This window comes from Cucurbita pepo, chromosome 1 (genome assembly GCF_057944985.1).
Source record: "Cucurbita pepo subsp. pepo isolate OVF chromosome 1, ASM5794498v1, whole genome shotgun sequence".
In the NCBI taxonomy this organism is placed as follows: domain Eukaryota; kingdom Viridiplantae; phylum Streptophyta; class Magnoliopsida; order Cucurbitales; family Cucurbitaceae; genus Cucurbita; species Cucurbita pepo.
Genome location: NC_141798.1, coordinates 20,677,152 through 20,702,289, shown reverse-complemented (window position 1 = coordinate 20,702,289; position 25,138 = coordinate 20,677,152). Strand labels below are relative to the sequence as shown.

Genomic DNA, 25,138 nt, shown 5'->3' with positions numbered 1-25,138 from the left:
ACAGGGAGAGGGAGCAGCTGGGATGTAAGTTTCAACGCGACATAAAATATGGTAAGCGTGTACAAAGCGTAACACATAAAAGAACAATTTCTAACTAAAATGGTGTGCCATTATCATTGTGTAACATGGAAGAAAAGTCGTGTTACCACCACTAGCTGATATTGTTCGCTTTGTTACATCTTATTGTCAGTCTTCTGCTTTGGCCCGTTACGTATCACTGTCAGTCTTACGGTTTTAAAACGTGTATGTTAGGAAGAGGTTTCCACCTTCGTTCCTCTCTCCAACCTATGTGGGATCTCACAATCTACCCTTTGGGAGCCAGCGTCCTCGCCGACACACTGTCTGATGTTTGGCTTTGATACCATTTGTAACCGCCCAAGGTCACCGATAGCAGATCATCATCGGCCTCACGGCCTTAAAGCGTGTTTGTTAGGGAGACGACTTCACACCCTTATAAGGAATACTTCGTTCTTCTCTCCAACCGGACATAGATCTCACGAAATCAAACCTGGTTGGATTATTTGTTTCACCTAACGTTTTAAAAAGATAAGACAGCAATGTTTCTTCTTGCTCTATAAAGTTCTTTCAACCCCATTGATCAAGAGCCACTCTAGACTGCAAAGAGAAACATGATGAGATACATTTTGATTACTCTTTTGGTAGCCTTCTTGGCAGGTGCTGCTGTGGTTGAATCTCTTGTTCGTCATTACAGTTTCTTAGTAAGTTTAATTCTTGTGAAGATGGGTTTGTCGGCTAAAACATTATCAGAAGATTATACTCATGAAATTCTGTGCAGGTTGTGTTGAAGAATGAAACGAAGATCTGTGGGAGCAAGTTTATTATGACTGTTAATGGGAAGTTTCCAGGACCAACTCTGTATGCCAGGGAGGACGACAGGGTGATTGTTCGAGTCACCAACCGAGCTAACCATAATCTCACTATCCACTGGTCTGAACTACCAACTAATAATAAGCTTATTCTTCGAATCCAAGATGAAATAACGCCAAGATTTTGTTCGATATTGATAGGCATGGGGTTCGACAGCTCCGAAGCGGGTGGGCTGATGGACCAGCATATATCACACAGTGCCCAATTCAACCGGGTCAGAACTATGTCTATAATTTCACTCTCCACGCCCAAAGAGGCACCCTTTTTTGGCATGCTCATATCTCTTGGATTAGAGCCACGGTTCATGGCGCCATTGTCATCTTACCCAAGCTTGGCGTTCCTTATCCTTTTACCAATCCTGATAAAGAGAAAATCATCATTTTAGGTAAGCAAAATATCGTTCAAAATCATTCTAACTGCCCAAGCCCACCGTTAAGTAGATATTATCCTCTTTGTGCTTTATTTTCCGGCTTCAGCTCATTGCCATCCTCTGCAGGTGAATGGTGGAAGGGCGATGTGGAGGATATGGTCAACAAGAGCGTAGTGTCGGGTCTGCCGCCGGCCGTATCGGACGTCCACACAATCAATGGCCACCCAGGCCCTGTTGATGGCTGCGCTACTAATGGTACCCAAATGGACAAAAACACAAAAAATCATCAAAAGATCATAACTTTGGAACATGATATGAATTGGGGAGATGCGTTTCGAGTTTTGAACTCAACGAAATAACTGGGAATGTCTTTTGATGAATGTGCAGGAGGCTTCACATTACACGTTGAAAGTGGAAAGACTTACCTTCTCCGAATCATAAACGCAGCACTCAACGAAGATTTCTTCTTCAAAATCGCAGGCCATCGTTTCTCCATTGTTGAAGTCGATGCTTCTTACACTAAGCCTTTCGAAACCGAAACCATTTTCATAAGCCCTGGCCAAACGACAAACGCCCTTCTTACAGCCGACAAACCTGTCGGGAAATACTTAATTACAGCCTCCCCTTTTATGGATGCCCCTGTTCCTATCGATAACTTAACTGCAACAGCCTTTCTTCGATACAAAGGAACTCCCAAGAATCCCACCATCGTATTAGCACAAGTTCCTGCTCAAAATTCAACCCTTTTAACAGATCGGTTCATCGATTCTCTACGAAGCCTCAATTCAGAGGAATACCCAGCAAAAGTCCCTCTGTTCATCGATCATACTCTGTTTTTCACCATTGGAGTTGGGATCAATCCTTGTGAGACTTGTGTCAATGGAGTTAGAATCGTGGCGGCGGTTAATAATGTAACGTTTTTGATGCCCGAAATTGCTCTTCTTCAATCGCATTACTACAAGATTCGAGGGGTTTTTACAGAGGATTTTCCGGGGAATCCGCCGTTTGTTTTCGATTATACTGGGAAACCACCTGCAAATATTCAGACAACAAATGGGACAAAGGTTTATAGGCTGCGTTATAACTCGAATGTTCAATTGGTGATTCAAGACACTGCTGTGATTGCCCCTGAAAGTCATCCTATACATTTACACGGCTTCAATGTGTTCGTGGTGGGAAAAGGATCGGGAAATTTCGATCCGATTGAGGATCCGAAAGGCTTTAATCTGGTTGACCCAGTTGAGAGGAACACTTTCGGAGTGCCAAATGGGGGCTGGACGGCGATAAGATTCAAAGCAGATAACCCAGGTGAACAGATATCTATTTCCCCTTATTCTTCTTCGTCTTTCTTTTTGGCTCTAAATTCGTTTTTTGTTTCATCATGTGGGCAGGGGTTTGGTTCTTGCATTGCCATTTGGAAGTACATACGACATGGGGATTAAAAATGGCGTTTTTAGTGGAAAATGGGGAAGGCCCCAATGAGTCTTTGCCGCCGCCGCCCCGTGATCTTCCTCGATGTTAGGATTCCCCTGTTTTCAAAAAGCTTATAAAAATCAGAGCTTAGAAACTGGTGAAGCCTGGAGGGGAGGGAATTGTGGAGTTTAAAAGAACAAACAAACGGATCCAGAGAGAGAGAGAGAGAGAGTGAGTGAACAGATCTGTGATTGTGTTGTGTGAGAAAATCAAAATAAGGATTCATATGCACCAAGTGAAGATTGAAGAATAAGCAATGGAGTCCTTTGTTTGATGAAGCTGGGATGATCTATGAACATTGAAGATCTTGTATTCTTTTTTTCTTTAAAGTTCAAACGATTTTCCAAGAAAATGGATGAATTTTGCTGCTTCTAATTACAAACCGTATCCTAAACACACTGTATATGAACACGTACGTTTTTAACCTAAAAAACGACCAAGACATACTAATAAGAGTAACCCAACACAGTAAGAAAACAGAGGGAATTGACGGAAAGAAAACATGAACTACATATACTACGGCAGGCAAACTATAGACATATCACCCCCCAAGACACAATGAACTCATCAACCTCTTTTGGTGAAGAGCGACGCTAATTGTAACTCGAAATACAAAAGCAATATATCTACACATTAGCAGACGGCAACAAAAGCGACCAAGTTCTGCAAAGAAGAAATGAATGTATGAAGATAAACTTTCTATCAGCCAGACTTCCTTCCCTCGCAATGAGATGGGGAAAGCTCATGCAAACAAGAGCTTTCTGAGTCACTGCTGTCATCTGGATGGCCATTCAAATCGTCAACATCACTTGCGGATTGCCCTGAGAGTGACACAATGCCCAGTGAAGCAATGCTGTTTGCAATTGCGTCGATGTCTCGAGCATTACTGTACAGACCACGGCTTCCAGTTAAAAATAAACTTTGATTTGCTTCTGTATCTGTTAGAACAACAGGGAGTACGTTCATCAATTGAGGGTTGCCCTGGCTTGAACCACTGATGAGCAGACGCAGTGTCTCTCTAGGATCCTTTTCAACATTATTAGCAGGTATCATTGGATTCACGAGTGTAGGATGCAGTGGCGGAATGGAGGCCGAAATTGTAGGGCCTGCACTCACAAGGTAGCCTTGACCCGAGGAGCAAACATCAATTACAGGAACGTGAACAATTGGATCGCAGAACAAAGGAGTGAAGGTCGGGATCTGCTGAGAGGTTTTCAAAGGCAGATGGACTAGTGGCTCTGGAAATAGAGAAGGGAAATCCACTAACGGATAATCAACTAGATTTAAAGGTGATATTGGAACCGACAAATTTGAAGGTGTAGAAACTGGTAACAGCGAAGGAAATGGTGGAAGGGAAGATGCACTGATGGATGGGATGGGGAGTTGAGAAGGTTCTTCCCTTTGCTGCAGAATTGATGGTGCACCAGGAGGACACCAGCAGTAGTAAGGAGTTAAGAGAGGTGAAACCACACAAGGAACATGAGATGAAACTTCAGGAGTTGGGGCAGCTAATTTTCCCAATGATTCCAAAAAACTCGATGCAGATAATGGGCTACTTGAATCAGCAGTTTGATTTATAGAATTAACACAAAATGCATCAGTGGAAATCGATGGAGCAACAATACGGTTATCTAAAGCCAAACTGTCTCCACGCCTCCTGAATTTTTCCCTAGCAGCATCTCTCAGAGAAAACAACGTCTTAGGAAGGCCTTCTTTAAAGGAATTCAACCTGGGGCTAAGACTACCCTGGAGTACAGAATTTGATTTAACTGCTGAACTACCAGAATTTCTTGATCGCACAGATTTGGATGATGCACACGATTGTCCAAAATAAGATGAATAGGATAGTTCTCTTGTGGAGTCTAATGAAGAGAACAAATCCGCAGAACTTACTGGATGTTGGTTAGGAACAGTTGACTCCATAAGATAGGCACGAAGGCATGTTGCAAAGCAACCAAGGCGCAATTCACTGATTCCAGTTAATTCAGCAATAGAGGGTCTTCTCTGCAGCAAGTCTTTCATCTGTGGTAAAGGAGAAGCGACATAAGGAAATATGCAACACCACTACACAAAATTGTTTTAAATATATATATCCAGTGGTAACGTCAGGAACCCATAAAATATATAATATCAAGTCATAACTACCACACCACACGAAGATATAATAAATCACATAAAAGCTTTACATGTTCCCAGACCAACATGGTCTTCTCATGAATGAACAACAATAGAAAAATTCTATTTTTGTAACTGTAATTCAAACAAAAGAACAACTACTCGTCATTAGACTCAATACGAAAAGTACAAATACCTTCGCAAGTAGTTCAGTTCCCAAGAGCTTTGACTTCTCTGAGCACCAAAAATAGATATTTTGATCATTTGCTTTAATAACAAATGAACGGCCAGAATTATCTGAAGGGATCTCATCAAGTGTAACGAAATCACTTGACAATCTGTTATTCAGAGCGAATAGTCTCTCTACAGATCCATTATCTCCAATGAATGAAAGTCGAAAGTCGGATGATGGTAGGACCATTAGTTTTAAGTTTCCCCTGTGATAATTAGTAAATGAAAGGATCTTTTAAAAGCATAAAAAATAATATAATAATTAACCATCATAATCCTAACACTAGAATCTAGATAGCAGATAGGTAAAAGAAGATGAGAAGACGACAGAAGTTTGTGGAATACAAAAAGATTCAGATAGTAGCCTTGTATCCTATATCTATCTCATTAATTTACGGCGAAATCCTCGACAATATTAGTAATTTCCTCACAACCTAGAATCAATTAACCAATTGCTTCTTCTGGTATACAACTGCATCCTCCATCATCCTTGGAAAATTTCCCATTGAAAACACTATGGAAAATTTGAAATAGCCCATAAAAAGCAACCGAACACCTAAAAAGATCTGTAGAAAGATACCAACAACACTCTAATATCTCGGACAAGGTTCAAACCTATAAGGTCAAGATATCCATGATTAAATTTTAAATGATGATTGATTCACTTCAAAATCAAAACCTCAACTTCAATGTAACTTTAACAATAAAAACAATCACAGCTTTCTACAATATTATTTCTTATAGAGTTCAAATGACAATATACTAAGTACAAACATATATCAGCATCCAATTATAAAAAATATAATTTTTTTCAAGAAAAACAAAATCATTACAATTTCTCATAACAAGCAGTTAGGCTTCTAACACTCTGATCAATAGAAAAGGATTCGCCATATATTGGAAAAATACAATAAGATAAATGGAATGGAAAAGTAACAAGTTGATCTGAAAAGTGAGGGAATTACAAAAGTTCAGAATTCATATCACTCACTCCAAATAATTTCATTTTAATTAAGCTGCAATCCTACACAACTGAGAAACAGGAGCAAGCTATTATTGGTATAAGAGCATGAAACTACCTTTACTTCCTCATATTTCAGAGATCATAATAGAAAACGGCCACTTTACCTACAAACCAAAAGATATGTTTATTTGGAAGAATGAACATCGTTACCATTAACAGGCTAACATGCGGAGTCCTAAATCTATAAATTATCACTAATTACAAGCTTTCAAGTAAAGTTATATGGTTACACCATAGAAGTAAAAGCACTACTGATTAAAACCATTGAACTGACAAATCCTACACACTACAAAAAATAAAGATGATGACGCCGAGTCTTTTAATATTTCAAGATATAATCCAAAAAATGAATTATAAATGGGCATTGGAAATTAGGGTATTCTGACTTATATTCTAGAAAAATGAAATACAATTGACCTTCAAATCAATCAAATGAATTAATGAATTATAATTGACCGTCAGAAAATACAGATAGAAACACATATTTCTCAGTTACTTAGGATCAGAGTGTCAAGAAACAAATGATCGAGCAAATAGCTACCTTGTATTCGTAGGGCAAAGGATTGTTCCTTGCTTGTCTATTTTCCCAACGCGAATAGAGACTAGAGGTATACAGAAACACCTCGCTAGAATGCCAACTTCACCCGGCTCGAAATGCTGAGTTACAAAAACAGAGACAGATCTGATCAGCGATAAGGAGCACGAAAGACACAGAACTAGAAACTGCAAAACCTCATAACAAACATCACTACAGCGTGTTGAGGACAGAATCTAAAACGACGGGGGAAGAACACCAAATTGAAGTGATGAAAATAAAATTGAAAGAAAAAACCATTCAATCGTTTTCACTCACGCCAAATACAGATTCCATGCCATCTCCATCGGCACCGGGAGTCCTATGTAGAATCGCACAACGAGCATGGAATATAAAGCAGTGAATTGTCATCGACAATTAAAAATCCACTACACATTATAAATTCACATACCGATCAATACATATTTAAACACAAACCTGACTCAATTGAGCAAGAAAGTGATCCTCCGCGATGCCGCTGGACGTAGTCATCTTCAACAACGGCTTCAACCTTTCGTCAGCCCGACAAGCACCCATGACTTGCATATCTAGCGCCTGAAGCCACCGAATAACCCAATCTTCCCGATCGCTCTGCTGTAGCAACAGATCGCCATCTCCTTCATCAACAAGCATATGAGTCAGCCGCTCCGTAAGGTTAATCTCCCTCGTTAAAGCATGCGGACCACCAGAAACCTCAACAACATTCGAAGAAACACCGCCAACTCGAGACGAGTCCCCGAATTCTTCAACGTTATCACGATCGGCGCCTTCTCTAACGTTGCTGGTAATCGAATCTTCCTTTCTAGGGCCTGACATGGAGAAACCTAAAAAACCTCCGTCCAATGAGAATATACAAAACAAAATTCAAGTTTATCGTAGATAGATTCAAAATCCTGAGGTCTTCCTCGCACCGAAATTCGCTTTCAAATCAATCCAAACGCCTCAAACACAACGAAACAAATCGAAAAAGAAGATTAAAGAGAACAAACTGAAATCCGAAAGAATTTCGTAATCAGAAAACGAATGAATTGTAAAGGAAAACAAAGAAGAGAAAGCATAGACTCTCCAATGACCGACGTATATGAAGGTATCAGATAACTGGTGGGTGCGATAGGTAAAACGGACCTGCCTCGAGGACTTCAAGGGTGATATAAAATTAAGAATATAAAGTTAGTTTAAGATCCGGGGTGTGTCGCATAAAGTCCACGTCAGCTGCGCGCCACTAAATTGTTACGGCCGTTCAAAATCCATCCAGCTTTTTTTTGGGGGGGGGCCCACCTGCCACGTCATTTTTTGTTTTTTGGAGATGCCACGAGTGCTGACGAGGCAACGACAAATTACACCCCCGTACGCCAATAATTGAGTTTTCAAATTATTTTAATATTTTTTTTTTTCCGAACTTTAAAAGGAAAAGGACGTAGGAAAATAAACAAAAGTTGGAAGGTATTATTAAACTGAGTCGAAAAGTCTTCGTCCAAAAATGGGATGTGGGTCCCATATCGAATATAATATAAGCAAAAATCAATGAACCGGGTGTAATGAGCCAAACCGTCCTACGCAGCCCGGCCTCCCCTTCTGATCAAGTGGGAACATAAAATAATAATAGTAATTTCATACTACAATATAGTTCCATTATTATTGACCTAAGTTTATAATTGTGTATAACTAAAATTACATAAATCTTTTTTAAATCTTTTTTTTTTTTTTTTTTTTGTTGGGTTAAGAAATATTATCTCCAGTTAATGTTTAAAGCAGATAATATCATACCATCGTCGAGGCCCTAGGCCCAAATATAATATAGCCCATTAGTAAAGGCCCAAATTCTATTTCAAAAGAAACCTTTGGGCGTTAGCCCAAAGTATCCAGCCCACTAGTGAAGGCCCAAATTCCTCTTGAAAGAAACCTTGGGGTTGGGGCCTTATGATTGCCATCATTTATTTGTTACGTGAAAGATAGGATTAATAGAAATATATATATATATATATATATAAACCGATCTTATCTCGTCAATTGACTTTAATGGTCTTATTCTTATCTAGTAATTTATTTGTGATTGATAATAATAATAATAGTAATGATCTTTATAGGGTCGTTTAGTTGAAGTTTTTGTATCTGAAAATGATGTTTGAGAATTGTGTTTAGTGTGGCATGTAAATATTATCAGTAAACAAAAAAAAAATAATAATAATAATAAAAATAAAAAACATAATGCTCCTAATCAACACGTGATAGATTCAAAATCGAATAAATAAAAAAAAAATTATAGATAAGAATGAGAACAAATCCTTTAAACAATTAGTGGAGGTAGAACTATGGATAAACTTTAAACATGATTTGATGTCTTAATGTTGTGTTATTGGAATTGGTTGGCCTGTTTATGAGCATATCATATCCTAAACCTACAAAAATATGCTTCATTTCTTATTTTGTTACCCATACAACCAAACAAACATTGGATCATACTATTATTTCATAATAATTCATCCACCACCATCATTATTATTATTATTATTATTATGTTATTTAATTATCAATTTTATTAATTAAAACATCATTTTGTAATTAATTTTATTTAAAATAAATATATTAAATACATTTAAAATTGGGAGAAATAAACATAAATTTTTTTTTTTTTTTTTTTTAATGAAGAGAAATTTAGAGCGTAGTGAGTAGGATAGGGGCAGTCGATGTAGACGTAGAAGGGCAGGCAGGGCAGGGGCAGAGGAGTATTAATTATGAAATTATGAAATTATATAATTATATAATTTAGGAAAAGCAAAGAAAAAGAAGAAAAAGAAGAAAAAGAAGAAAATAGGATGAGGGGAAAGCGACATGAAACGACAGCGTTGAAGTTGGTAAGGAGCATGGGGAGCAGAGTGGAATTGGAAAACCAAATTACCTAACTACCCTTAATTGGTTCTTTTCGAACCTACGTGCAGAACTCAATTGAATTCAAACTTATTGCTTTAACCACTCAAACACATCAACATTTGTTAAAAAAAATTGTTTAATTTCATAAATTATGTAAAAGTCAAATGTCTTTTGTCGGGAGACTATAATACCCACAATATGTTATGTAAAAATCAGATTCATGGATGAATGTAATTCAGATCTCAAATCGAGACGTTTCCCTTAGAAATCCGAGCATCATATTTGCCATTTATAAGTTTCAAGCAATTCTTATAGTAGAATTGCACCCGAGCCATTCAATCAAGCCTTGATCAAGTTAGATTGTGGAGTGACTCAATTTAGAACAAGGTTTCCAAATTTTGCTTCTAGATCTTCGATAGTAAGAGGTAATCTAATTCTAGCCTTATCTCTTGGTTGATCAGAATTTCGTTTCGTATAAGGAGGTGTTAATTATTTTGATTCAAGTGTTCTTGCTTCAACATAAGCTTGGATCGTTGTGCTGATGATTAGGGTTGCCTTATTATTTGGTAAGTTGAAGCTATAAAAAAGTGGGAATGGGCCCACACACCCTAATTCAAAGAACATATCACACAATATATCCCATCTCTAATTAATATATATATATATATATATATATATATATATATATATATATATATTATTCCTACCAACTAAGCTAGACCTAACTATTGGAGGGAGTGGTCTAATAATTTAATGGAATATGATGTATCTACGTTTATTCCATTCTTTTGTACAATGCTTTCTAGTTTGTATTTCCCGATATTATTTTGCAACATGGTCACATTATTTATTCATCAACTTTAGAGTAAACATTATCAATATGAGTCTTTAACATATTTTGACTTTTTAAGAAAATTTTAACGAGGTCATCCAACCTACAATTTCTCAAAACAAACCATGTTTAACTTTGGAGTGACCGAAAAAATGTACACTTTATTAATATAGATAATAACTTTCATTCCAGTAAGTTTTTCTTAGTCATTCTATTCTTAAATTTGCTTTCATTTAGATGTAGTTCATGTTGAGAATTATTGTGAGGAGTAGTCACACATTGAGTAATTAAGAGGAACATCACCTCCATTGATATGAGACATTTTGAGAAAACCAAAAATAAAGTCACGAGAGTTTAGCCTCCCGAGTGTCAAACCAAATATATAAATTTACAAAAAAAAAAAAAAAAAAAAAAAAAAAACATACACACAAATGTCCAAAATGTCATGTTTGAATGTCATGGGACAAACATATAACTACACATCCATAAAATTAAAAAAAAAAAAAAAAAAAAAAACATGTCGTATTATTTTGAGGACAAACCAAGAGTAGAGAGAGATATATATACATTTATAATAATAAGAATTAAAAGGTGGTTTGTCTTGTTCTTTTCTTTGTCTTTGTACAAGATTCATTGCTCTGCTTCCCGTCTTTGAGCTGCCAAACATCAACTCCCATGCCCCTAACTTTATCTTTCTTTTTATATATATATATATATATATATATATATATATATATATATATATATATATATATATATATATATATATATATTATCCATCTTATAAGTTTCTATATTTTTTTTTAGTCTAAAGTTTAATCCAAAAACAACTAGAAAGAGTTGTTAATTTAGATTCATCGGATGCATGCGCTATATCAAGATATTATGAGTCAATAGTCTCATACATTATATTATATAATAAAGATACTCGAAATGTCTCTATACTTATCTATGTTTTTAGGTTTATCTTATAATTCATCCAAAACAACTGCTACATCATTGAAAGAATCGTGATTTTGAAAAACTTAGACTAAATACATGCATTATAGAAAAAATTCAAATAACTTAGGTTATATTTTTGTTCTAAATTGACTTAATTTATGGTATGCATATATTTATATATTCACATAATATTATTTATTTTTAGTCAAATAAAATTTCTATCAAAATAGCGGGTACTATCTAATAAGTTGTTTTTGAATCGCTCAAATACATGCATTATGTCGATATTTAGTTATCTAAGCCGACACTCATTGTATATATTTGACCCTAATTAACAAACTAATATTTACAATAATACGTCTTAAATTAAGTGGGTTACTAGACTTCGCACTTTACAAATAATAATGATTTTTTAAATTCAAATCTAAATTGTTCTTCTCCTGATGTTAGCTTTTAAAAGGTGAATCATTGAAAATACAACCCTTTAACAGGTTTACGAAGAGCTCTCCAATAATATAGCCACGGATCATTGATTCTTTTAATTTATATGAATTCCTCGATTCAAACTACCTTATATTACATTTACAACCCCATCCAATGTGCCTTATTCTCTAAGTCAAACCCACATTAAAAACTATATATTATATTCCCCAACACATATGTCTTTTTTATAATCTAAATTAATACACATTGGCCGCCATTACAGGGATTAATATCATTCATATAATCAACCGACCATTTTATACACACTCCATTGATCATCTCCAACATCACCCATTATACATATATTAATCAGAATTAGCAAAATTGCTACTTGATCGATTGTTTAATTATTTAGAGCCGCCCCTCATCTGGGGATTTGGAGAGTGACAGCCAGCTTACAGAGGAGTATTAGTCGGCGGCACTTGTTAATTCTTGCATGCCAAAACTATATAATAATAATCATCATTAATTTAATTAAAACTATATTATAAAATTATTATAAGATTTGATTATATTAGAGAGATTTTAGTGTAAAGTCCAAGGTTGGGTTTATTGAGAGAGATACTCTCTGAGATTTGAAAATCTTTTTAGTATCCAAAATTTCTAACCCAATAATAAAAAAGATAAATAAATAAATATATGATAATGAAATCAGATATTTGAGTAAACTAAATAAATAAATAAATAAATAAATAAAACCGCAAGTTCATGAACCAAAAACCCGTCCGTATTTTCCCCCTTCGGCTATAAATACTCATCTCCGCTGCTCATTTCTCTACGGACTTCATATTCTCTCGTAAGAAAAAATTAAGAAGTGAAAAATGCCAATCCCAACTCCTTCTTCGCCAATTCTTCTCTCCAAATGCGTTGTGTTCCCCGATCAACCCTCCGCCGTGCCGGACCTGAAACTCTCCGTCTCCGATCTCCCTATGCTCTCATGTCACTACATCCAGAAAGGCTGCCTCTTCACTTCCCCTAATCTCGACGATATTTCCGTTCTCGATCTTCTCAAGCGCGGTCTCGCAAGAACGCTCTCGCGTTTTCCGCCGCTCGCTGGCCGTTTAATCACCGATCGCGACGGTTACGTCTACATTGAATGTAACGACGCAGGCGTGGATTTCATCCACGCCAATGCCGGTGAGTTTTTTGTTCGTGACCTTCTCGTTCCTGGCTATGTTCATGATTGCTTCAAGGAGTTTTTCGCTTTCGATCGAACGGTCAGTTTCTCCGGACATTTTAACTCAATCATGGCCGTCCAGATCACCTTCCTAGCTGACGGCATTTTCATCGGCTGCTCCGTTAACCACGCCGTCACCGACGGCACCTCCTTTTGGAACTTCTTCAACACCTTCGCCGAGGAATGTAAAGCCGCTAAATCGACAACGACGGTGAAAAGAATCGGCATAACTCCTTCGCCGAACTTCCGCCGCGACTCCGTTTTGGTATCTCCGGCCGTCCTCCGTCTTCCGGCTAGTGGTCCTAAGGTCACATTCTCCGGCGACGTACCGTTACGCGAGAGAATATTCACTTTCAGTAGAGAGGCAATTTTGAAACTCAAAGCTAAGACGAACCAAAAGAAATTAATGGATAACGGAGATTTAACGGTAACGGCGGTGGAGATAATGGGGAAGCAAAGTAATGATAAGTACTGTGAGATTAACGGAAAAGTGGGGTCCATTTTCGAGAGCATGTACAAAAACGACAGCGTTACGAACCAACACGCAAATTGCGAGGCGATCACAGTCGCAACAATATCGTCGTTTCAGTCTCTGTGCGCCTTATTATGGAGGTCAGTAACGCGAGCCAGAAAGCTCCCGCCGAATAAAATGACGACGTTTCGTATGGCGGTGAATTGCCGGCACCGGCTGGAGCCGAAGTTGGATCCGTACTATTTTGGCAACGCGATTCAGAGCGTTCCAACGTACGCCACCGCCGGAAACGTTCTTTTTCGGGATCTGCGGTGGTGCGCTGAGCAGTTGAATGAGAACGTGATGGCGCACGATAACGGAATGGTGCGGCGGTTTGTAGAGGATTGGGAGGGAAATCCGAGGCTGTTTCCGTTGGGGAACGCCGACGGGGCGTCAGTTACGATGGGTAGTTCACCGAGATTTCCGATGTACGAGAACGATTTCGGGTGGGGACGGCCGTTGGCGGTGAGGAGTGGGCGGGCGAATAAGTTCGACGGTAAAATATCGGCGTTTCCGAACAGAGAGGGTGGTGGAAGTGTTGATTTGGAGGTGGTTTTGGCGCCGGAAACAATGGCGGGAATTGAGTCTGATTGGGAATTCATGCAATACGTATCGTGGAAGTAGAAGGTAAAATTAATTAAATTTCGGACCCCATGGCTACATGGAAGTGTAGATGTGAAGTTAGTTTTATGTGAAATATTGAAATCTAATCTGATTTTCGATCAAGATTGTTCTTGTTCAATTGTCATCATCAATTCAGTTCTCAGAAATAAAATGTTTAGTTGAGAATGTTACCATGAAAAATAAAATAATTAACAATATGTATGTATATATCTTCAAAATCTTACCATAAAATAACATTATTTGTATTTATTTTTAATTATGTTTATAATGAGAGACAGTTTAAATTTAATATTACCAAACATTATGATGCTTCTTTCGCGGAGCTTATACATGCCCACTTCTTTTTTATAATAAAATTCATCTTTATACGTCAACTGTATTGTCTTATTTATTTAATTTAAATGTCTTTTAAAATACCTTAATCAATATTTCAACGTTTTTCTAAATTTTAAAATAAGATAGTTTGAGATTAAATTTTATTAAAATTGGTTCAATACTAATACTAATTTTATTGTAAAAGTATTTATTAATTTTAGAATAAAAAATCCCTAAAAAAATAGAAAAAAGAAAACGTATTCAAACAAATCCATTTCTAGTTGGGCTCACGGCCCATTTTAAAGTAGGCCTAACCCATAAACAAATCCATTTCCAGTTTCCGGTTCGGATATTGTAGGACCATGGAAAGTTCTTAGTAGCGTAGTGAAGCAAACGACGTCGTTTGTTCGATTCTGCACGATTTTGTCGTCTTTGCATTGATTTATTGGGCGGGGGTTCGGATCCAGGGGATCTCCTTGGAATCAGTGAGGAGTTAATTATTGATGCCGGAGGATAGGAAATCCTGTTCAGACTGGCTGTTCGAATCGGAATTTCATTATTTTCATAACTCAGCTTCAGGTAATTTCATTCCGTCTTCCTTTTTACCATTTGATTCTCTTGTTAATTGCATTTAGTGATCGTTTGAAATTGATTGTAGAAGCACGAACGAATTGCAATTCATACGAAACATCAATTTCAACCTAAATCATCGGATTCTCTTAGTTGAGGTTAATGTATGTAAAAACAAAATTGTTTCCTGGAAATAAATTTCAGAGAAATGTTCGTGATTCTGCTGGTGTTTTGGTCGTAATGGTTCGTGATTTACGCTTTAATTTCCAGGTTCTATGATACGTATAATCAATTGAAGGATGTTGGATTATCTACTAGTTTGGAAAGTGTTTTGACTGATGTGAAAATGGTATTAGTTAATCAAGAACGTTGGCTTTCTTGACTCTGCATTTTGAAATGCTTACTGTTGAAGATAGACAATAAAGATGGATTCAGTTTACTGAACAGAAGATGAGGAGGAGCTTCATTTTAGTAAAGAACCCTATTGCCATTGCTTTTATGGTTCTATCTCTTTGTAGCGTACTTATTGTACCGATCACAACACTCAGGCTTCCAGAGCTAACTGTAGGAGTAGAGGCAGTCAATCACCAAACTTCAATTATTAGAATGGTTCCTAAAGATAATAAGTTCGGCAAGTTTGGGGAAATGATGACCGAAATGATATTGGAGAGAGGAATGAAGCATTCCTTATAAGGGTGTGGGAAACCTCTCCTTAGTAGACCCGTTTTGAAACCTCGAGGGTAAGCTCAAAAGAGGAAGTCCAAAGAAGACAATATTTGCTAGCGGTGGGCTTGGGCTATTACACTGGACAACTGAGAATTTGGACGACACATATGCAGTGCTTTCACGTATATTAGGTTTCTCTGCTGCTCCTCGAACTATTTATTTGACTTCTGTTCAGTATATTTCTAAGGACAGAGATGGTATGCTGATAGTTAACCTTGTGAGGTCTGAAATGGTGGATATAAAGGAGGAGGAGGAGGTTTTTGTGCATATAATGGATGCTGGTTTGAGCAGTCAGTAAAACGTTCTTGTTACAGTGTGTGTATAGCAAAACTAGATTCATATCCTTTTCCATTTGGCTCTGCTGTAGAAATAGAATGGCATCTCAAACTCATCTCTGTTCCATTGACTCAACCCACAAATCAATTTCATCTTGATGTCATTGAGTTTTATATGTTCACTTTTGATCTCAAGTTTCTAGATTTCTGCTTATTCTCCCAGCTGTAAACACACTCCTTCTACCTTTTAGTTGAGAATGTTTTCAATGGTTTTAAGGCTTATATGATAAATGTTAGATCATCAGTGCACATAGAAGTGTAATATCATATATTTTCCTAGCAGTCCTTTTGCATGTAGAATAGAAGGATGGAAATTATAGTGAAGAATTGGAAAGGAAGATGTTGTAACAGTGAGATCCCACGATCTCACATTGGTTGGAGAAGAGAACGAAACACTCTTTACAAGGGTGGGAAACCTTTCTCTGCAAACGCGTTTTAAAGCTTTAAGGGGAAGCTCGAAAGGGAAAACCCAAAGAGAACAATATCTGCTAGAGGTGAGCTTGAACTGTTACGGTAACGGTTAGGTTTAACTCCTACTAGAAAAGGATCATATGGTTGAGCTAACCAATAAGATAAGCTTAACTCTCTTTCTTAATAAACTTGAAAACTATGTGAGCCTGAGGCAATATTGAAATGGGGAAAGACTTGAATTGAATTGAATTGAATAATAAGGGAAGCAAAACCAAGGAATGACCAAAATGGCTTTTATAATTCCCTTTTTATGAATTCCGAAGCATTGAATCCACACATTGGTTTCTCGTGATAAAAGCCCATTTGAATTTCCCAATTTCCAACATTCACTGATTAACAATAAATCCAACGCCACTCTCATTCATCATCTACGTGTTTCGAGCATGCACTTGAGAATGTCCAAACCCTTTTCCATTTCCCCTAAAAAGGGAAAAAACAATCCCCCCGTTCTCTGAGACAGCAAATTCAAACTAATTAAACCCCTAAGCAGCTGCTACACTACAGTCTTACCATATTTTTTTCAACAGCCATCGATTTCTACAGAAAGCTTAAACGAAGATCCAATGGCGGATGATCCATTTTGGTCCCTATTTTGTAGGTGAAAGCTGTTGCCTCCTCGTACTGTTTCCCATTTACTCTGAACTGATGATCATTATCTCCTTCTGTTTCGTCAATGGAGTTTAATGGAAAAAGTTGAAGCGTTTTCATCATTCTTTCTGGCTCCAACTCCATTGTACCACCCTTATTTGTTGTGGACCGATCATCTGCAAAACCTGCACAATCCCAGAACAAAAAACAGTGCCTTCAATCAAAAACACTCCAACATTGACATAAACTCATAACGACATGATACTTATCTAGAGGAAGGACAATTAGAAACTTTCCTGACCCATTCGTCATTTCTTAACAAACATGATACTCAATGAATAGCTACAAAATAAAGTTGGAAACTTATTCAAAATCTCTGTCTTCTGATATAGTCTTTTTTTGTTGTTATGTCAGACTCTGATTGACAAAAAATTGGAAACTTTTGTGTTATTTTAGAGACAGAAATTGATAAAAGGAAATGAGAAACAAGGAACATACAGTTAGAACAAGGTGGAAGAATGAAGTGTTGTTGTTGTTGTTGTTGTTGATGATGACGATGAGTGTGATCAAGAGAAATAGAAACTTTGCGACGTTTTTGTCTTTCCCGAGCTTTATGATTCTGAAACCAGTAGAACACATTTTTGCTCTCGATCTTGCCGTAAAAGCTGAGCTGATGAGATATTTTCTGAATCTGATCGCTACTCGGAGTTCTAAGCCCTGACCTGAACAACTCTGTCAGCACTTTTACTTGCTCTGCTGTTGGATTCCATCTCCCACATTTACTGCTCATACTCCCTTTTCCGGCCACTCCACCACCGTCTCCGCCGCCTCCTGCCGGTTTTACATAAAATCTTGAAGAAATCCCTTCGTCCATATTCATATTATTCTTCATTCAACACTGTGTGTGTTCTGATCTGTTAACAGAGATGATCAACTGAAACTTCTTCGCTCAGATAGAAAGCTTGTGCAAGTCAGAAAAGTACACCCTTCTCCATATTTATACATATATATATATATATAGAATATTTATATGAACACTAGCTAGTGAAAGTTCAAGGAAAAATCCCATATTCCAATAGCTTTTTTACTAATTATTTGCAATTCACATTAACAGTGTCAAAGAATGAGCAGCATGAAACATTAATTGGAACAAATTTTTAGTACTTTTGTATTATCTAACAATAGTGGACTCCATGTTATTTTTTAGTTATAAATATTGATTATCAGCATAAATGTCAATAGTTCGATCCCTTACCTTTGCAAAAGTATCATACTACCATTATATGGGAAATTTCCCCTCGCCAACATATCTCTAACTTACTTTCTTGAAAGATTAAGTAGATCAAGAAAATCAACAGAAGTTAGGCAAGCATAGGATTAGGGGTTTGTTCTTATATTATAACATTTTAAAGAAAACTCATTTTGAGTTCATAATGGTTACAGTACATACAGTATAAAGAAAGCAGAAAAGAGGGCTCCTTTTTGTTCAGTCCTAGGAGGCTATATATATATATGTATATGTATATATCTATGTTGAGATGATGGAAATAACTTATATGATGATAATGTTTTCTTTGATTTTAGGGAAAGAAAAGATTGGATAGAAGTCGAAGAGTGATTTGTTGTTAAAGAAATTGAGCCTGGTTTTTTGTGCAGAGAGAAAGGAAAACTAGGAATATGGAGGGACATGCGCAAAAGCTGCCACTGGCGAACATCTTCGGTCGCCGAGCAGACAAAGATGCAAGTTTCATTGATTCTCAAATATAATATATTCAGGTTCTGTCTCATGGATCAATGTTCTATTTTTCACATATTTGAATGCATTTTTTTTTATATGGGTTTCGTGTTTCTCAGTAAAGCATGCACTTACCTATGTCCAAAAAAAAAAAAAAAAAAAACACATTTTAATAATATCTTAACAATAACTATTTAGTTTTATTCTTCATTAAAAACATGGTAGAAACATTAATAGTTTCTTTTTAGGAATGGTAGGGGTATGAAGAAAGTTCGACAACTTGAATTTAAGGAAAGATTTGAAAGAATAGTCGAAGTTAGGGATATTGTGTGAATGTGTGTTGGAGGGTTGTGATTAAAAGAGAGTGAGAGAGAGATACTAAGTTGACCAAAGGGATTAAAATTGGATTTTAGTTTGTCTGAAGAGCCCCTCGTCTTATTAACTTCAAATTTGAAAATGAAAATGAAAATGAAAATGAAATAAAAAGAAGGAAGAGAAAGTGGATTCCAGGATGTGACCACACCACTTTCCTAAAACTCCCATTAAATGCCCCTATCTTCTACTTCTTGTCTACACTACACCATACAAAACCCAACAATAATTTTACTTTTTTTTTTATTATTATTTTTTTTTAGGGAAAAAAAAAAAAGAAAAAACAATTAGTGATTGAGTGGGGAGTGAAGAAGAAGTCATTATTTAAGAAACATGTTATTGTAATTTAAGGAGCAAAAAAAGAAAGTGCAATAAACCCAAACCCACTCTTAATTTCCAGTTTCATAGTCCACGTTCCCTTCCCTTCGTTATTGTATCAACCAATCATCAATATCCACGTGTCCACCAACTTTGATGGAACTTATAATATAACATTCATGACAAGTAGATAACTAATTACTATCGTTGTTTAAATTACAAATTTTATATTTTATATCACAACTGTATTCAAAGTTTTCAGAAGTTAACTTATCTACTACATGAATTACTCGTTTAATAGGATCCTAAGGTTTCAATATTGTATTTAATTTGTTCATCATTTTTATTTTTATTTTTATTTTTTTAAAAGGTAGGATTGAAGATTTCCTATTATCCGCTGAAATATAAAAGTAATTAATGGAAGCTGTAAATCGAGTAATAGCTTATTGACTTATAATCTAATTTCAAGGAACGCTTGTCGTGAATCAATGAAAATAAGAATAATAATACAAAAACAATCCATATTTTATTATATACATAATTTCAAAAGGGCTAGAAATGATAGGAATCAAAACCAAACAAAAGACAGTTCTATCCCTTACTGCTTTGTTTCTACCCCAGCCCAAACATGAAGAGAACTCATCTTCTAACCGAAGAGAACTTCAAAATTGAAAGTAAATCATATTGTTACCTTTCAACGAACAATAATATCTGGAGGTGAAAGATGAGAAAGACAGATTTATGGCGACACAGTATGAGTATGGGGGGGGAAATTGGGTGCCTGGACAATATTCTCTTGATGCTAATAATGGTAGTACAACCCTCATTTTTAAACTAGGCAACATATTCCACAAAGCAGCAGTATAAGATGACTTGACAGTGAACTCAATCAATCAAAAGGGGGTTTTCAAGAGGGAGGAAGGGGGATCGTTTTGCAGCAGAATTAAGTACACAAATTCTTGGATATTGGTCAATTACCAAATAAATGACACACAAAATCGTCGATGCAGGTTGAAGAAGTTACAGAATCTGAGCAGCCGTGTTCAACTTTTCAGCCAAGCTCAGTTGTGTCCTGGTGATACTTGACAAATACAGCAACAGCAAATGGTCCTGTGGGAAGCAGTGAAAATGGAGACAGGATAGTAAAACGGTTAGATGATTTCCATGTATAAAAGTTAACCTTATCTAAACCATTTACAAGACGCCAAGCTCAAACAATTTAATTCTTAACCAGCATACCAGATTTTATTTGGTAGGGGATCAAGATAGGTAAAGTATGATAAAATAATCTAACCTGCACGTTGTCATTCATCAGTTTATCAAAAGCAGATGGCGACAGTTTTGGAAGAGAGGCTACAGTCTCAGCAAGAAATCTCCCAATCGTGTTGTCTGGCTCAACATGACCTTCCTGAGAGAGTAGTAAAATAAGCAAACGAATATGATATATAGCAAAAGAGAAAACCCAAACGTCACTCACCACAACATTATCAACATATTTGTAAATATCATCAATTAAGGCAAGCAATCTCTCCATTGAAGCTTCCATTCCTTCCAAATCATTTGGCAGTTTATCAATAGAAGTTGTCTTCAGTATATCAACTGTCATTACAAATTTTGCATTAGACCAGGGGCTTTGCCAGAATATACAAAAATCCCTTGAAGCAAGTTTCCGATGGGAATGGACAGGATTAGGAAACAAACACAATCGAACTATTTCAGAAAATAATTAAGACGTATTCTCCATAGCAGTACATTAATTATTGGAACAGGGTTTAAGAAAAAAAAAAAATGTCACAAGCTATGTTCATATTTGGACAAAAATCAGGAAAGCTACAAAAGTAGAGATGCTAAAATATGTATCATACCCAGATACGTTATTCTAACATAAACGGGGGATATTCAAAAAGTCTAAGATCAAATATTTCCAACAGTTGTTTCAATAATGCAACATACTCGCCTAAAACTTCAAGTATGCATTTAGGTTAATAAAAAAATGGTGTGCCAATAAGTGTCTAGGATATAGTGACAGCAGCTTCAACATTTCAATAGCAAGAGTACAACAAGAGAAATGATTAAATTCTTACATCCAAGTCTCTCAGCTTCAACCATTCGAAGATCTAAAGGAATTTCTTGAAACTGAGCAGCAAGTTGTCTATCGCCCAGAGACAAATTGACAGAGATGTAGGCTTTTATTGTGCCTTCTCCATTTTTAAATCCAGTATCAACAGTCAGGTGAATAGGGTTTGAAACTTCTCTAGAATAAAATTCGTGTATCAATGCACTGCCACCCGTAACTCCCATACCAGTTGAGTACCTGTTTGTCACGGTGGATAACACATTATAAGAATATGTGTCTATCATATATGCCATTGGAGAATATTTCATATCACAAAAACTTTAGATGAACTATGCATCAACATTACAAGCAAATAATGAATTTCAAGTTTTCGACCAGGAGTAATCTTTCAATTGGTATGGCATCAAGCGAGCAAAAGTTACAAACCAAATTCTTTCTTATAAGAAACCAAATTCTTTCTAATAAGAAACCAATTTCATAGGGGAAAGTAAGAAATCTATAGAGGCCAATGTTTAAAACAGAAGGAGCAACAGACAAGAGTAACAAAAACAGACCGTGTTAGTGAACTAAAGCACTTTAACTATATCGTCTAAAACTCCTTTTTTCCTTGTAAACCTCTTACATTAAATCATTTTTGTCACTCTGCAATTTTCTGTTCCTCTATTATCTTAATGATATCCAGATTTTTATCCAAAAAAGAAAGGCACTTTTACCATTACTGATATACATAGTAAAGAAGGATCAATGGCTTTACCATCCAACGATAACTTCCTTTGGATTAACTTTTTGGTGGGAACTTAACATATTGTGATGATAATCAATATCCAGCGCAACCTGTTATGATATAAGGAATGAAGAGACGATATGAAAGAGTGAATATGCGAATTTATTGCAAAATGGTAGAACCAACAATAACCATCACTAGAAAGCCTCACAAATTATAACATTAAAATTCAATGAAACAAAAAGACGTATAAAATTCTTAAAGCCCATCCGCAACGATATTTCAAAATGTTCACAATTCGATCGTACAAGTAATTCTACAATGAGTAAAACGTACTCGAAGAATCCAAATTGGAAAAAGAAAATGGCAGAAAGAAGGCAGGGAACCTTAATTCTCCAAACGGAAGAGTGTACGAGATCAATTCGTCAAGGAAAACATAAAGAAACTAGGATTTTAATTATTACTCAAAACGCGATAAGAACACAAAAAATAAATAACTTCTCAAACAATCACATCGAGGAAACACTAGAAACGAGTTCAATGCAGAGTAAGGAAAACCTGATCGGAGAATTCATTATGAGGAACAGCATAAGAGTTGCGAATATCAACGGTTCCATCAGGTAAAACAGAGCCAAGAAGTGTACCGATCACTCGATCCGCCTGGTCCGGGCGCCTCACATAGCAATCACAAATGTTGAAGATAACCAGAGGATGAACCTTGGCAGACAAAGAGTTTGAAGACTGTGAAAATTGCAAAACCGTGCTCTCAGTCGTCGCCATTGGCCTGAAGTTCGAATTAACCTAGCTCCGTAAAAATGGATGCCGAGAGAGACGAGGAACGAGCGCAGAAGCGGAACTAGGGTTTCAGATCACGCTCCAAATTTTGGAAGAGGATATTAGGCCCATTTTATCATATTTATATTAAAATTAATTTTTCAAATAAATTAAAGGAAAATTTAAATTCTCTGATAATTGAAATCAAAAAGACTTTTTGTGTTCCAAAATTCCAATATTTTAGATTTAAAATTATTATTGATAATTAATTAATAAACTAATTGCTTTATTAATGTATTATAAAATAATTCTTTCATTTATTATAATTTAATTTAACGAGCATGAGAATTTAGTTTAATAAGCTGCGAATTTAATTTAATGAGCGTGAGAATTCGTACAAGATTTTACATTACTTTCTTTAAAAAAAAATAAATAATTAATTAAAATTGCTGTATTTTTCGTGTGGGGTCCAGACCTATATTTGTATGAATAAATTTCAGAACAAAAGTCAACCTTTTTCTGACCCAGTCAACCCGGGTCCTACGGTTTCATTCGGGTCATTCGATCCGATCTGAAGACACAGTGTATATCTCCGAGGAACGTCTTGGCAGCGTCCAAACTCGGAAAATAGGTGGATTCCAGAAATATCTGACTCAGTTTATCGTCCGAGTTCGAACTCACCACGACTCGGTTCCCCTTCGCCTCTAAGCTTCCAATCACCATAACCAAAACTTGCTTGTAGGCGAAGAAGAACTTCTTTATTGCCGATTCGATCGCTTGCAGAGATTGAAGTAAATGAATCTTCTCGATTTCTCGCTTCTCACTGTACAATTTCATCGCCGCCTCTTGAATCCTTGGTCCGCCCATTGGATCCACGTCTACATCCAAGATCAATGGCACCTTGTGCTTCAAATCCTTGCACTTCTTCGTAACCTCCACCAGCGTCGTCGATCGAAAGCAAAACGCCTCCGATTCCTGCAACGATTTGATCGCTAATTGATTTTTCAGCTTTAGGAAATCATCCGGATCCATCAAAAGGTGAAGATCTTCGATCTCTTGCAGAAGCTTCCAGATCCGCTCCATCAAGTAGCAATCGCTCGCGGCTCTCGCGAAATTCTTTTGCTCGATTCTATCCGCGATTCGTTTGAGAAGCTCATGCGCGGCGTAAATCCACGACTCCAGGATCTGGTGCGTTGTGTAAACCGTTTGATTTTCGTAATTTTCGATTTGATCGTAGGGACTATTTCTCAGAGAATGAAGCTCGTTTGGCCTGCAAATTAGGTCGTAATCGAGATTCGGTTTGCCGGCCAAATTCGGCTCCCCTAGCCCTAGCGTGTACGGACATCTCCTCATCTCGCACTCGATAGAATACTGAATCATCTGCGCGATGTCTTCAGAGCTCTGCCATGAAGCAAGCCGAGGAAGAAGACTCGCTTCACTCGTTCTGTTCACAACAGTAGCTTCTCCGCGAATCTTCCAGACCTCCGCCGAGCTTCCGTCGCGAGTAATCACGCCATTGGATGAACTCAGATCAACAATCGGAACTCTGCCGCGTGATTCGCCGTCCTCTTCATCGTCTTCACAAATCATCGTAATGAGTTGGATCTGACTCGTAGTAAGAGACTCGAGCTTCCGTTTCCACTCCCGCCGGTTCGCGTACGGTCGTGGATCGGACAAAACGGTCGAAATGAACCGAAAAGTAATCTCCAAAGCCTGCAATCCCGGCTTCAAAACCGACTCGTTTCTCCATTCAGGAAACTCCCTAGAACTCCATAGCTTCCTGAGATCGTTGAGGCGGAGATACTGCTCGTATGAAGAACAAGACGACGGCGAGGCAGTAGTGATCTCTGAAGAATGAAACGAAACTGGAAGAGACAAATTAAGCTTCGTGGTGGTTGAAATCAACTTTGGGGATTTAGTCGTCGTCTTTTCAGAGCCCATGTTGGCCTTCCAACCCATATCGATCATTTCTGATCCGAGACGGAAAGAAAAAGAGAAGGATTCCTAGAATTTTGAAA

General features: G+C 36.9%; 6 protein-coding genes and 1 long non-coding RNA gene across 10 annotated transcripts; 3 read left to right on the top strand and 4 right to left on the bottom strand.

The window, feature by feature from the left end:
* Nucleotides 1–625: 625 nt before the first annotated feature.
* On the top strand, nt 626–2,912 carry LOC111794272 (laccase-4). 2 transcript variants are annotated; one of them, XM_023676273.2, is made up of 6 exons: nt 626–719; nt 797–948; nt 1,029–1,273; nt 1,385–1,513; nt 1,646–2,566; nt 2,650–2,912. In XM_023676273.2, exons 1-6 carry the CDS (start codon nt 630–632, stop codon nt 2,778–2,780), a joined length of 1,668 nt encoding a protein of 555 aa, XP_023532041.2. In that variant the 5' UTR covers nt 626–629; the 3' UTR covers nt 2,781–2,912. The 2 variants fall into 2 exon arrangements, with proteins under 2 accessions (XP_023532041.2, XP_086974854.1); XM_087118728.1 differs by having other exon boundaries at nt 1,646–2,912.
* A 104-nt stretch (nt 2,913–3,016) lies between these two features.
* On the bottom strand, nt 3,017–7,813 carry LOC111794236 (uncharacterized). 3 transcript variants are annotated; one of them, XM_023676272.2, is made up of 5 exons: nt 7,114–7,254; nt 6,955–6,997; nt 6,643–6,758; nt 5,043–5,283; nt 3,017–4,753 (listed from the first exon to the last, which is right to left on the bottom strand). In XM_023676272.2, exons 2-5 carry the CDS (start codon nt 6,970–6,972, stop codon nt 3,434–3,436), a joined length of 1,695 nt encoding a protein of 564 aa, XP_023532040.2. In that variant the 5' UTR covers nt 6,973–6,997; nt 7,114–7,254; the 3' UTR covers nt 3,017–3,433. The 3 variants fall into 3 exon arrangements, with proteins under 3 accessions (XP_023532040.2, XP_023532038.2, XP_023532039.2); XM_023676270.2 differs by lacking the exon at nt 6,955–6,997 and having other exon boundaries at nt 7,114–7,813; XM_023676271.2 differs by lacking the exon at nt 7,114–7,254 and having other exon boundaries at nt 6,955–7,107.
* Nucleotides 7,814–12,586: 4,773 nt separating this feature from the next.
* Nucleotides 12,587–14,215, top strand: LOC111804545 (BAHD acyltransferase DCR-like). Its single transcript, XM_023689395.2, has one exon. It carries the CDS (start codon nt 12,625–12,627, stop codon nt 14,113–14,115), a length of 1,491 nt encoding a protein of 496 aa, XP_023545163.2. The 5' UTR covers nt 12,587–12,624; the 3' UTR covers nt 14,116–14,215.
* A 586-nt stretch (nt 14,216–14,801) lies between these two features.
* Nucleotides 14,802–18,955, top strand: LOC147794937 (uncharacterized). The gene is made up of 2 exons (XR_015419804.1): nt 14,802–15,009; nt 18,705–18,955. It is a non-coding gene; the product is annotated as an uncharacterized LOC147794937 (long non-coding RNA).
* Nucleotides 16,811–18,099, bottom strand: LOC111804560 (WUSCHEL-related homeobox 5-like). Its single transcript, XM_023689417.2, has 2 exons — nt 17,619–18,099; nt 16,811–17,305 (listed from the first exon to the last, which is right to left on the bottom strand). Exons 1-2 carry the CDS (start codon nt 18,010–18,012, stop codon nt 17,070–17,072), a joined length of 630 nt encoding a protein of 209 aa, XP_023545185.2. The 5' UTR covers nt 18,013–18,099; the 3' UTR covers nt 16,811–17,069.
* A 1,091-nt stretch (nt 18,956–20,046) lies between the features above and the next one.
* On the bottom strand, nt 20,047–23,244 carry LOC111804552 (eukaryotic translation initiation factor 3 subunit F-like). Its single transcript, XM_023689405.2, has 6 exons — nt 22,905–23,244; nt 22,377–22,456; nt 21,630–21,859; nt 21,023–21,144; nt 20,840–20,953; nt 20,047–20,655 (listed from the first exon to the last, which is right to left on the bottom strand). Exons 1-6 carry the CDS (start codon nt 23,124–23,126, stop codon nt 20,566–20,568), a joined length of 858 nt encoding a protein of 285 aa, XP_023545173.1. The 5' UTR covers nt 23,127–23,244; the 3' UTR covers nt 20,047–20,565.
* A 298-nt stretch (nt 23,245–23,542) lies between these two features.
* LOC111781208 (nematode resistance protein-like HSPRO2) lies at nt 23,543–25,132 on the bottom strand. Its single transcript, XM_023661682.2, has one exon. The coding sequence runs from the start codon at nt 25,086–25,088 to the stop codon at nt 23,661–23,663; it is 1,428 nt and encodes a 475-aa protein (XP_023517450.2). The 5' UTR covers nt 25,089–25,132; the 3' UTR covers nt 23,543–23,660.
* Nucleotides 25,133–25,138: the final 6 nt, after the last annotated feature.